This window comes from Myotis yumanensis, unplaced genomic scaffold (genome assembly GCF_028538775.1).
Source record: "Myotis yumanensis isolate MYYU_CA2020_CCGP unplaced genomic scaffold, mMyoYum1.0.hap1 SCAF_8, whole genome shotgun sequence".
NCBI lineage: Eukaryota > Metazoa > Chordata > Mammalia > Chiroptera > Vespertilionidae > Myotis > Myotis yumanensis.
The window spans coordinates 40,922,951-40,936,612 of record NW_027223759.1 but is presented as its reverse complement, the minus strand read 5'-3'; the positions used below and the strand labels follow the sequence as shown (position 1 = coordinate 40,936,612).

Genomic DNA, 13,662 nt, shown 5'->3' with positions numbered 1-13,662 from the left:
CCCTAACTGCCCTCCCCTGCCGGCCTGATCTCACCCCCAATGGCCTTCCCCTGCTGGTCTGATCTCGCCCCTAACTGCTCTCCCCTGCCGGTCTGATTTCGCCCCCAACTGCCCTTCCCTGCAGGCCTGATTGCCCCTAACTGCCTCTGCCTGCCTGATCACCCCTAACTGCCCTCCCCTGCTGGCCTGATCTCGCTCCCAACTGCCCTCCCCTGCAGGCCTTGAACTCGCCCCCAACTGCCCTCCTCTGCCGGCCAATTTGGTTCCGATGGGTCAGTTTCTATGCCAGTCAGCGTCTCTGGGCCTATCAACGGGGCCTGATCAGAAAGGCAGGGCTGATCAGCAGGCCCAGTGGAGGCCTGGAGAGAAATGGAGGTGCGGCTGTTGGCCAGGTTAGGAGAGAAAGAGAGGCAGGTTCTGATCAATGGCTGCTACAGAGGCTATGGATCAGACCCTGCCTCTCTCTCTGCAGGTCTCTCTCTGGGCCTGATCCGCAGCCCCCTAGGCAGTCAGTGCTGGGCCGGGTGCCCGCAGTGGCCCCAGTCAGCCTTCGGTCCTTACGACCCTGGCTCTTTATTATATAGATGATAATACTCAGAAGATAGATGTTTTAAAAGTTCATGACATTTATCAAAATTCTTTTATCTGAAAGCAACCTCTTGGTAGCAGTTTATCCATGTTAACAATTTGCCTAGAAAATAAAATCCCATTTAGGGTGCAGCTCACTTTTAATTCTGTGGGAAAGTTGTAGCTAATTTAAACCTTGCTAGTGTTTGTATTGTAATGTTTTAGCATCACAGAATGAATATGAATATCTGCTTTTCTTGTTTTTCTTCCCTTGCAGCTTTTATTGTGTGCCAAAGTAGACATGACACTGGTGCAGTTTTAGATGGTTTAGATACATAATCTTATGCCTCAAAGTTTATAGCTTTTTTCATACAAATAATCTTGAAAGAGCGTAGAATTCTAGATACTGATAGTTTTTCTATGGATTATGAGAAGGGATAAAAAGAGTAACAATTCCTAGACTTATCTATGAAGAAAGATGACATTCCTATATTACCTGTTTATCTTCTTTCCTTATTAAATTTGTATCACATTTTTTCCTTTTTAAAACAGAGATGTGCTCCTGCATCTATTCGCCTCATGGACAACCTGCAGTTTCAGTTTGGTAAGAAAGAAATGGTGATTTTAAAATCTGCTCACTAAGTAACAAAAATTTATGAAATACCAGTATGTGCCAGGAAGATTACAGAGTGCAGAACTAGAATGATGAACATCATAGCTCCTACCATTCAGGAAGTTCTCTGTCTAATGAGGAGAGACAAGTATATAAATGAATGGATGTAGGCGTGATGGAGGTTCTATGAAAGAAAACTGCACTGGCTACCCTGGTGTGCAAGTGAGGGTTGGTTGATGGCCTGCTTGATTTTGCTTGAAGTCGGTATAAAGAGATAGGAAAGGCTTGTTAAAGGAGGGTGATTTTTTAAGTAAATCTTAGGAGATGAATAGAAATTTGCCTGAGATGGTCTCTTCCCCTCTCTCCTACCAAATCTGTTCAGTTATCAGCAAAAATATGAAATTGTAAACCTTAATGGCATATTTTAGTCCTGTGTGGCTCAAATAGAGGTTAGGGTGAGAGTTGTTACAAGAGAAAACTGGATGGGTGGACTAGGGCTTTGCAGGATAGGTTTAAATTTTATCTTGTCAGCAAAGGGATTTCTTTGTAGAGGAAATAAAATAAATCAACTTTACATTGTAGAAAGCTCATTCTGCTAGCATTCTGCAGGATAGATTAGAATGGTGCAAGCATGGAGAAAGAGTTGAAATGGCTCAAAAGGCAAACGTTGGGGGTCTTGGTCAAGGTAGCAGCAATGGAGATAGAAAGTAAGCAATAGATTTTTTCAAAGACCAGCTTGCCAACTGGATATAGAAGGTTAAAGAAAGGTAAGAATTGAGGGCAACTCCTGGATTTCTCATTTGACTGATTGGATTGGTAGAATAAGTCTAGAAGAGATGTTGATTTTGGGGAAAAAGGCATTGCAATGGGCTATATTTAAGGTGCCCTTGGAATACTTAGGTGGAGAATTCAGTAGCAGTTGACTGTTTCTTTTTCTCCCTATTTTGCTTAAAGTATTAAACTTTCTGACACAATTTCTCATCTTTTCAATTATAGTTTATTGCTTCTATATAATTTTCATAAATATCAGTTTAGTTGGGATTTAAGTTTATAGACTTTAAGTATCCTCAAAATAGTCCATGAAATTATGGGAATGATTGCTCAATAACAAATATAAAGACTAAGATAAAAGTTCTGTCTAAAAGTTCTGTCTAAAAGTAGCTTAGATTTTAATTTAGGTAAGAATGGTTATTATATAAAAACTTAATTGTCCTGGCCAGTGTCGCTCAGTGGTTAGAGTGTTGGCCTTCGCACCAGAGGGTCACGGGTTCAATTCCTGGTCAAGGGCATGTACCTGGTTTTCAGGTCTGATCCCCATCCCCTTGGGGCTCATGTTGAGGCAACTGTGATATACATTGTTGAGTATATTGAAATGACCTACAGATTTCTCCTGTAAACTAAAGTTTGTCAAATTTAGGGGATATTCTCATTCATTTTTATATTTCTTGAACCTATCACATAACAGGCACTTACATGTTGACTGACTTAATCATCAAATTAGCAAAAAGAGGGTAAACAAATCTTGGATAGCACATAGCGTAGTGCTAATATTAAGCCCAGTATTAGTAGCACAATTTATCCAGTATCTCCTCACAACTGTTCCTCAAAATGGTCTTCCTAGTTTACAAACTACTCGAAAGCTTAAAATTTCAGTCCAAGTCCCAAGTCATATGTGGTAGAGCTGAATTTGAACCCAGTTGTATCTGTTCCACTGTCTCAAATTACTCATTTGAAATATAGATATTTATTAAATCCTTTTAAATTATTTAATTGACACTGTAAGAACATATTTACTAATTAAACTGTCCAGTTAGTAAATTTGGAAACTAGTTACTTTGTTTCCTATAAAAGGTAAAATAAATAGCTGGAATGTATTTAGAATGTAATCAGTTTAATAGTCAACGTTAATCTAAGTATAAGTAAAAGATAATATGCTCAATTAGTACAAATGCTTGACCCACTTAAAAGTTAGTATCACTGTTATAATAATATGCTTTAAAGCTATCACATCAACTCAGTATCAGGAATATATGTGACTGCCTCCCACCAGTGATAATGGACATTATACTGTGTTAAGATTAACATATTTCCTTAAGCATTATTTCACATCAGAGTAGTAATATTTAGGGTCCTCATACTTTGTGTAAAGATTATGTGGATTAAGAGTCTTGTTTGAAGAACATATAATTTCAGTTTCTTGCAAGAACACGACATACACACTCACACATATATGTTTGTATGTTTCCAATATTCTTAAAGTAGGATGAATTCCATTTGTGACAGAAAGTGAATTCTTTGCTATGTTATTTCTAACTTTATAAATGCTAGAAATGTTACCTATTAAAGCACTGGTTATGCTAGAGAAGCATCTCTGGCAGGTTACAATAAAAGGAAAATAAAACCCCAAACAAACCTCTTACTTGTGATCCAAGAGCTCAGAAAGATTGCTAGTTTGATCTCTGTCCAATCTGCCTTTCATTTTTGTTGTGTTTTGCTTTGTTCTGTTATAGCATGATATCTAACTCGTAGCCTCTGGTGAAGACTTAATGTTAGCTATTCTTTTACTCAATGCACTTTCCTATTATAATAAATAAAAATGTAATAAATATTACAGATTCAGACTCTATTAAAAAAAAATAGACTGTAAGTAATAGTTTTTTCCCCAGAAAATTTTTTTGTTTGTTTTCCAAAAAACTAGTTTGCTGTGTGTACCTATTTTAAGGAAGGGGCCATACTTTAAACATAAACAAAATCCCAAAACCTTAAAGCCTTTTCTAAAAATAAAATTTTTATTTGGAGATAATTTAAATTTACTAGAGGCTTTAAAGTTCTTTATAAAAATTCTATATAAATGGTACACCTCATTTTTCTGAATTGGTCTCCTAACACTAAGGCCAGATGCAGGACTCTTAAATATAACAGTCATGAGAGTTAAGATGTTGCTACTCTGAAAACAATGAGATCAGTAAAAGACTATCACTCAATTAAGCTCAATCTGTGGGCAAAGATGAATTTAACAGACTCTGAGACACCATTTATGTTATTTTGGCAATTTTAATTCTCTGAGTGTGATTAAGGAAGCAATTACTAGTTTTTATGCCAAGAATTCTGGATGAATTAAGAATTAATTAAGAAACAACCTTAAATGTGATATTGACTTAATATTTGATTATAGTTCTCAATGGTTTTTGCATAATTAAAAAAATAAAAGTAAAACGAGTCACCATTCAGTGCTCTTAATGAAATAAAAATTAATGAAGTGATTTTACTATGAATAAAGTGCACCATTAAAAGATAACCTACACTATGTGTATTAATTATATAGAGTAATTTGAGTTAAAAAAAAAAAGAGCAATCAAACGGGTTTTGTAAACAGAAAATTGTGACTTTTGAAAGGAGATGAAGATAAAAGATGTAGATCTTCATACCAATAGGTTTTCTATAACCAGCAGATTTTAAAAATTAAGGTTATGAAAACATTCACCTTTCTTTTAGTATACTAAGTTAAAGTAGCCTCTTGATCTTCTGAAAAACATAGAATTTGTTATTAATTTAAAATACTTTTTTTCTTCTTAGGCCATGCTCTTAAACCTCAGGTTTCCTCTATTTTTACATCGTTTTTGGATGGATTAAAAAAGTTTTATATTACAAAGGTAAGAATTTTTATGAAATGCTAAAATTTTAATGCTTAGGATATTCATTGATTTTGTTTCCTGTCTTCTCCCCCTTACAGGTACTTATTCTAAGTATGTTTTTCCATGTTGTTGTGTACATTTCATAATGATTTTTCATGTTGAAATAAAAAAGTAAATCCATGATGCATTCAATTTCAGAAATTAAACCTTTTTCTCAGATTTGAAGTTCCTAAAAAAACACTGAATTAAACAGTTTCATGCATATAACACTTCTTATAGTTTGAATTTTTTCTTTATTGTAGATATATAGAAGTGAAATAAGAGTGTACATTTTTTTTAACCTGTTGATTGCTTAATTCCTTTCTTAAACGTTTATACCAGCTTACACTACCTCTACCAATACATATGTGCCATTTTTCTGTTGCATCCTTGCTGTTGCTAGTGGGATTTTTATTTTATATTCTAAATATCCTGTTTCTTGAAACTCCAATGAGACTGATTATTTTCCTGTATTTTCTAGATATGATCTTTGTGCGCATTAGTTGTATATGGTTATTTCTCCAGGGGTGGCAACTTCATTTTTTTTTTCTTGGTGCTTTGGTGTGTGTCCTTTGAGTAATGGAATTATGAGATGCCTTTGTCATAAATGTTGTAAATAATTTTCCTGGTCAGTGAATCCTTTTCAAATAAGGGTTTTTCTTTTTGGTACACAAAAGTTTCAAATCTATATCCTAAAAGGTCTGTGGTCATGACGCTGTAATGGTGGAATAACCAAACAACCGGTCACCAGGAGGTGCTGGAGCACCTCTCACCCCCACCCTCCACCCCACCCTGGGGCACCGGCAGCATCGGCAGAGCGTCACAGGGCGGCGGACATGGCCCTGATGGCAGGCTAGGCCTAGGGGACTCTACACACACACTATTTAATCGTGCGCTGGGCCTCTAGTTTTTATATATTTTTCTGTGATTATTTAATTGCTTCTAAGCTTAGAAAAGCCTTCCTTCACAACTATGATTAGGACCATTTTCTTCTCTCTTGCTATTTTGTTAAATGGGAATTAAATTTTTTAAAAATCTTATTACTATTTGAATTTTTTCAATTTTATAATGAGAGATAGACCTAAATTAATCTTTACCGATCCTTCTCCCAATTGGTAACCAGTTGTGAAAACACCATTAACTAATCCCTGCTTCTTATATTGATTTGCCATGTCCAAGACATCTTATATACCTTTCCAAGAAATAAACTCCATTTAAATGTATCAAATTCTTTTTTAATTAGCTTTTGTTTCTAAAAAGTAAATGAATTTAATTGCTGTAGGTCTTGTTTTTGGAATTTTATCTCTGTTGCCTACCAGTTTATTATCGTAGAAAAAATTTTAAAACTCTTCACTATTTCAGAAAGTCCATATAGATTTTCATTAGGATTAAGATAAACTTGTTTATTAATCTGGGCAGGAATTGACAGGTTTTATAATATTTATGCACTCAGGAACATATGACATATTTTTTAGACATGTTTTTCTAATGAAGTTATATATTTTCTTTTAGGTTATTCTTAGCTGTTTTATATTTTAATTTTATAGATAAGAGCTCCTTTGAAAATATTATTTAATAAGTTATTGTAGTATGTAAGGGTGCTGTTGGTTTTTACTTTCCCCCTATATCGTTTATTAATTTCTATCATTTTGGTAGTTTCACTGGATTCTTTATTATAATTATAATTCTTATAAGTTATTTGTTGTGTTTACATATCAGTAAGTCATTACAGTTGACACTGAGGCATACTTTGAAGTGAAGTGTTTTTTCATAGTTTTATTCTATTGTGATGATCTGAATATGTGCATTAGTTCTTTTTGATTGCCATGTAAAGTTCCAAAGCTCAATTAAAAAAAAAAATTAAATAATTGTTTATTTTTCAATTACAATCGACATACATTATTATATTAGTTTTAGGTGTACATCCCAGTGATTAAACATTACATATCTATGTGATCATCCCAATAAATCTCACACCCATCTGACACCTTACATAATTATTAGTATACTAGAGGCCTGGTGCATGAAATTTGTGCACGGGTAGGGTCCCTAGGCCTGGCCAGTGATTTGGGCTGATCAGGGCCTTCAGGCTGCCAGCCAGGGCCTCCCTTCCCCGGCTGCCAGCTGCTAGCTGCTGGCCAGGGCCTTCCTTCATTCCATGCCACCCCCTGGTGATCAGCACACATCATAGCAAACGATTGAACTCCCGAGGGCACAATTTGCATATTAGGCTTTTATCCTATACTAATAAAAGACAAACATGCAAATTGACCATACTTTCACTACACCTTAAGCCACGCCCACCAGCCAATCAGAGCGACTATATGCAAATTAACCCAACCAAGATGGCGGCCGGCAGCCACGGAGCTGGAGCGAGCAGGAGGCTTGCTTGCTCCAGTGATGGAGGAAGCCAAGGTTCCCTGCCTGCCGTGGCCCGGCTCTGAGCTCCACTGAAAGCAACAAAGTTTCAATTATAGAAGGTAAATAAACCCCAGATACCTGCTTTCAGCCAGCCCTGGCCACGGAGCTGGAGCGAGCAGGAGCTGGCTCTGAGCTCCACTGAAAGCAACAAAGTTTCAATTATAGAAGGTAAACCAATCCCAGATACCTGCTTTCAGCCAGCCGTGACCACGGAGCTGGAGCAAGCAGGAGTGGGTTGCCCCTGGCCATGGAGGATGCCAAGCTTTCCGCAGGCCTCCGCTAAAGGCAACAAAGTTTCAATTATAGAAGGTAAATAAATCCCAGAATAAAAAAGAAAAAAAGGAGAGGCTGGGAGCTTACGTCACCAGGGTGCTTGGCCAGCCTGAAAACGGCCCTCAGCCCCTCACCCAGACTGGCCAGGCACCCCAGTGGGGACGACCCACCCTAAAGGGGGTGTGGCCAGCCTGAAAACAGCCATCAGCCCCTCACCCAGGCTGGCCAAACCTCCATGGGGTTAGGGTCCCCACTGGGGTGGACATCCTCCGAGGAGTCCCACACTGCAAGAGGGCATAGGCCAGGCTGAGGAAACCCTTGAGTGCACAAGTTTTGTGCACCGGCCCTCTAGTATATATAGATTATTGACTATATTCCTTATGCTGTACTTTACATCCCTATGACAACCAAAGTTCAGTTTTCAAAGAGTTGGTGTCTTAGAGTCCAGATCAGAAAGAAAAAAAGGAGCAAAATGTATTTTGATTTACTATTTTGTAGGATAAGATTCATCTATAGTAATTACTTTATTTTTATTTTTTTAGTTTAAAGGATTTGATCCAAATCAACTAAGTGTCGCTACGTTACTGTTTGAGGGGGACCGTGAGAAGGTTCTTCAACATGAAAAACAAGTATATGACATTGCTGCAAAATTTGGGTATGGCTTTCAGTTCATAATGTCAAGAGGAAGTTGACCTAAAATTCTGATATCTCAAAGCAGTTGTTAATGTTCCCTTTCTAGTATTATATTTGTAATATATGATAATCAACTTAAAATGTTGTGTTTACTTTAAAAATTTGTAGAAAGCTAGATTAGTATGTTGCTCTTGTGAAATCATATATATGACTATATTAAATATTACATTTTTCCATTAATGCTAATTTTATAGCATTTGCTATTTGTTGTGCTAGAGTGAAATAGGAAAAAATTCAGTCATGTTACTATTTAATGATAATAATATATGTATAAAAATGTTGTTAGTATGTTTTTAAAAGGAAATTGTGCTTAATCAAAAATATTTGATAAATTACCTATACTCCACCCCCTGTCACTTATTATTTTGTGCTGGTATAAAGAAACAGAAAACATTTCATATCTATAATCAACTGAATAATGATTGGGTGGTTTCTGTCTGTCTGCTTGATGAATTATAAGATTGATTTATGGGAACTATAGTGAAAATGCCATTCATCAGGACTACATTTATTTTCCTTTCCTCTTTAAGTACATAAACTAACAGTTTTCTGGATACCTGTCTTTTTTTTTATTCCAGAGCTGAAAATATGTCATGCACATTATACTTATTCTGAATTCTTTGTGAATATTTATTTTTATTGCTGGTGTATTTCAATCTTTAAGTATTTATCAGAACCATTTTGTCAGTTTTATTTCATTTGAGCCAACTGTCATGAACTATCTTTTCATGAAATGCCAGTTTTGTTTTTCTCTTTTAACACCAGCCATTTACAGCTCAAAAGTAAGAATGAATCATCCTTAACATGAATCCAGGTTTCTTTAAATACTGATCCTAAGGCCCCAGAATTATTGATGTAATTCTAGCAGTTTGCTTATATTACACAAAACATGTATCAAATTCACCCATTAAAAATAGGTTATGGAAAATGAGATATCTATTTAAATCACAGGTAAAGCATTAAAAACAGACCTTCATTAAGGTCTCATTTTTTGCTATTACTATTTGTTATTTCTTAGTTACATTATAATTAGTTTCTCAGTGTACCACGTCCCTTCTGTGTTGAACAACCCAGGCTGTCATTAGGCACATGACATAGAGCTCTTTGTATGTTTTTGATACTTGGGAATATCTCTGTGGGGTTTTCTAGAAGTCCTGTTTTGCCCAGTTCTCTCTAGTACTAGGTCTTTGCTCTAATCCCTGAAAGATTCAGGGATATTTTTCTTATTTTAAGATGCCACTCTCCCAATCCTTGTTCCTCAATCATTTTTTCTTCTGCATAACTACATGGAGGAAAGCTCTGATAAATTTCATTCTGCTAAAGTTTTCATTGTTAGATTAGCTAATGTATTTTATTTTGAATTAGGGCATTATTAATCTATTCTTTATTTTCTGGTTATTATTTTTAATTTTCTGTTCCTACCACCTCATTAGCTTTAAATTGATTGTTTTTAATGCAGTATTTCCAACAGTTTAGAACATTTTTCCTCCTTGCCTTCCACACGTACCCAAACTCTGTTAAATACCTTTGAACACATAGTCCAACAGAACATAATAGCCAAATGTTGAATAAATATTTTGGTTGTTGATCTGTGTTGGCTAGTACTGTACTTTAACATCTAAGAGCTAAGCAGAATAAACATTACCTGTCAGCAGGCGTGACAAATATATTGACATTTTATCATAGAGCTTCAGATAATATGTTATTGTTATTTTTAAAATGTGCGCTTAAGTTGTTTAATGTAATTCAACATGAGAGTGATTAGGTTCACCAGATGGGTCTTTTATGTAAAAAGATTGTCTCTCATTCCTCTTTCATTAGTGTTCCCAGTCCTTCTTCATAAAGTAGCTTTAAATTTGTTTAAGAACCTTGTTAATTGTTGTTTGAAATTTGTGGTAGAGAGCAGGAAGTAGGGATTGGATGTTGCTACTTTAACATAAAGCAGTTAGAATCTTAGGTTTTTTGGGATTAATTTCTAAGCCCTTCTGTTACTAAATTTATTTATTTTTTTAATATATTTTTATTGATTTCAGAGATAGGGGGAGAGAGAGAGAGAGAGAGAGAGAGAGAGAGAGAGAGAGAGAGAGAGAGAGAGAGACATCAATGATGAAAGAGAATCTTTGATTGGCTGCCACCTGCACGCCTACTGGGGATCGAGCCTGGACCCTTCAGTCCGCAGGCGGACACTTTATCCACTGAGCCAAACCAGCTAGGGCCTATTACTGAATTTAGAATGAACATCTGATTTCTTTCTGCTTTAGATAAGAAAAATACATGTTCCTGTGTGGTTTGTCACACAAGTTTCCAAAGTAGAACCGAGCGTTCCTGACTCCACCCCACCAGATATTAGAAAAGGGTCTAAAGAAAAATGGCTTGACCTGGGACTATAAAGTAGGACTTTTACTTGTCCTAATATTAGAGAGACAGTCCTACTAAGTGTTACTTCTCACCAAATACATACTTAGCATGTGCCTTCTCAAAGATTTCCAGTGCAGGTCTTCGGCATCCTTTTCTGGTCTTCACATTCTTTTCCTTTTCTTTCCTTCCACCAGGATGAACTGTTTTCTAGGTCAGTAGTGTTTTTTCTTTCTTGGACTCAGTGTCTGATTCTGTTTCATATCTACTTGAGGTATGGATTCAGCTATTTTTCTCCAGTCACACAGCAATTTTCTGACTAGCTTCATTTTTGTTTTGGAGCTTTGTTTGACTATCTACCCCAACCTCACATCCATACACACCAACCCAGAATTTCCTTCCTTTTCTTACTTTTCCTCTTAGCTGTCTGGTATAAGTTTGCCTTCCTCACTCATTAACATTCTAGTAATATAGACAGCCTCCTTCATTTTATCATACTTCATTCTTAAGTAGTTCTAGCTGCCTTATCAATCTTTGCTACTCCTCTAGATGACACTAATTCAAATATATCCAGCTATACCCCTAAATCAGGAAATCTGATTTAGCCACTGTATCCTAGCCTAAAAATGCCTTACATTATTTGTATAGAACAAGGGTACATCTACATTGTGTTATTTACTTAGCAAATCCAAATAAAATTCAGGAGATAAAGGATTTAACTATAAGGTGTTCATTGAAGCCATAAAGAGAAATGATTCTTTCAGAAATGATTCTTAAGTCACAGAGTCCCAAGACCCATGCCCAAGAACAAGGAAGTTCAGTTACGGTATTGAAAAGGGAGACATAACAGTTAATTATTAATCATTACCCGAAAAAGTCACAAGGAAAGATTTTTTTTAAAAATCTTGTTTTATTGGGGAATCTTTAGTGGGTACTTTGAGAGTGTGGGATAAGTTTTATTTAGTTGACTAAAAATAGTTAAAATTTAATTTCTGCCTGGTGATGGAAAGAAGCAAAAATAAAGAAGTCTTTACTGAAGGAGTAGAAATCATTCATAGTCTTTTAAACAGAATAACTTTTGAAAAACAGAACACTTAGACTGTTATGGATTAATTTTAACTGGATTACCAAATGTAATTCCTATGGCTAAAACTACTTTCTAATTGAAATGGACAGTTCATGTGTTCATAGTAATAAGAACTTACCTGTTGGACTTATACTTATCTGTACGTTGCTTCATAAACTTTAAATATTTCTCTGTATGTTTTCTATCATTTAACTCGTAAGTTCCATAAATAGACACCATGTCTAATATTTTAAATACTATGTGCTCAAGTATTCAGTAAACGTTTTTGTATTTGGAAGATCAGTCCAAATACAAAGTCAGTCATTGCACATCTGTATATATGAATAAGACTATAATAATACATGAATATATGAGTCAGAATATAATAAAATAAGAGTATTTTAAGTATCTTATTTTGATTATGAAGAATTATTTAAGTTTGATTCTCATTCTAATTTTCTTTTGACAATATGGATAGAAATAGTTGTATTCATGAGGCAGTTTTGCTAGTGTGGTTGATAAAAGTTTGAAGTTAATGACCAAACTGAAATATTAAAAGTGCTTTCAGATTTTTGTTATTCAAGCTTAGTCTCTTGATGGCTCTTTGATATATTTATGATAAATGAGAGTAAAGTAAAAATGAGATGCAAAGTAATATATGTTCATCTGTTAATCATTTATCTTAAACATTTATCTTGTCATATCAATTTGGTTAGTTTTATATATTTTTAATAGTTCATTTGAAATTTATTAACAGTTTTTTAATTACAGTGGATTGGCAGCTGGAGAAGATAATGGACAGAGAGGTTATTTGCTGACCTATGTCATCGCATACCTTCGAGTAAGTTATCACATACTTCCCTTGTCAATTTCTGTTGCAAACAATACTTTTTCTTACTTTGAGTGGATAAAATTATTTTCTTAAATTTTAACCAACTGTAATTGAGCATATCATTTTACAGAAACAAAGGATTAGTTACAATCTACCCCAAGTTCTCCCATAGTAAGAATTTTAATGTAATTCTAGGTAAGATCTAGATTTTAGATTGCGATGATTTGATAGGTCTTCCTGCAGCCCTCTCCTCCTTGCCATGCTGAAAAGGAAAAGTGCTGTGTTAGAAGTTGTGATTAACAGATTTACAGATCATGAAAGGTAATAGATGATTTTAGATCTTATAATTTTTATCTCCATAAATTATCACTACTTTATCTCTCATAATAAGCATTATGGGTATCATAATTTTGTTAGGCACTTTCTTTTAGCATATTGACCATTTTCTCATAATTCTACATTCATAATTCTAGAAAATGAAATGTAACTAATAAGTACAGCATAGACACAATCTGAAGTAAGTTTCTTAATTATTAAGATTACTTCATTATTAAGTTAATGTTAAAAGTTAATAAAAAACAAATTAGAGATTTGGTGGGTAAGGATGGAGATTTGTTTTATTTTATTTTTTCTTTTCCCAGTGCTTAATACTGTTGTCACCAAATATATGTTTACTGAATAAGTGAATGCATAAGAGAAAAAAACATATTTTAGATCAGTAATTTTAGGATTTTTCCTGGCAATCAGTGGTAGAGTTTAAGTGTTTCATTTTTCTAGAAGTGAAAACTTAACATGTATTGATTTTTCTACCTTAGAAATTTTTCTTTCATATCTTTATATTTCTGTGGTAGCTTGTGAATTGCTCTTTTCAGTTTGGAAATTACAGGAATTAGTATTATAAGTTACTTATATAAACATTATAGTTTCTATGGTATAATATATATATATTTCTAGCAGTGGTGTTTCCAAATGTTCTGTCTATCTAGACACTGTAGAGAGAGGCACTGTATTTTCTAATTTGTTTTTAAAGAAAAGCTGCTTTTAAGAAAGGGAAATAACTTCTTCTTCCTCTAGTCTCCCCTCCCCCCACCCCACTTTCCTACTTTCCTGCTCCTTCTATCCTGATGGCCATTTTTTTGGTATTGGTTAATTTGCTGCTTAGGCCACT

General features: G+C 34.9%; 1 protein-coding gene across 2 annotated transcripts in view; it reads left to right on the top strand.

The window, feature by feature from the left end:
* AGPS (alkylglycerone phosphate synthase) overlaps positions 1–13,662 on the top strand; it is a 129,407-nt gene that overhangs the window by 80,117 nt on the left and 35,628 nt on the right. For both annotated transcript variants that reach the window (XM_070422689.1, XM_070422690.1), the window contains 4 exons: positions 1,120–1,171; positions 4,757–4,833; positions 8,091–8,203; positions 12,434–12,503. In XM_070422689.1, the coding sequence (XP_070278790.1) occupies positions 1,120–1,171; positions 4,757–4,833; positions 8,091–8,203; positions 12,434–12,503 (312 nt within the window). The remainder of the gene's footprint in view (positions 1–1,119; positions 1,172–4,756; positions 4,834–8,090; positions 8,204–12,433; positions 12,504–13,662) is intronic.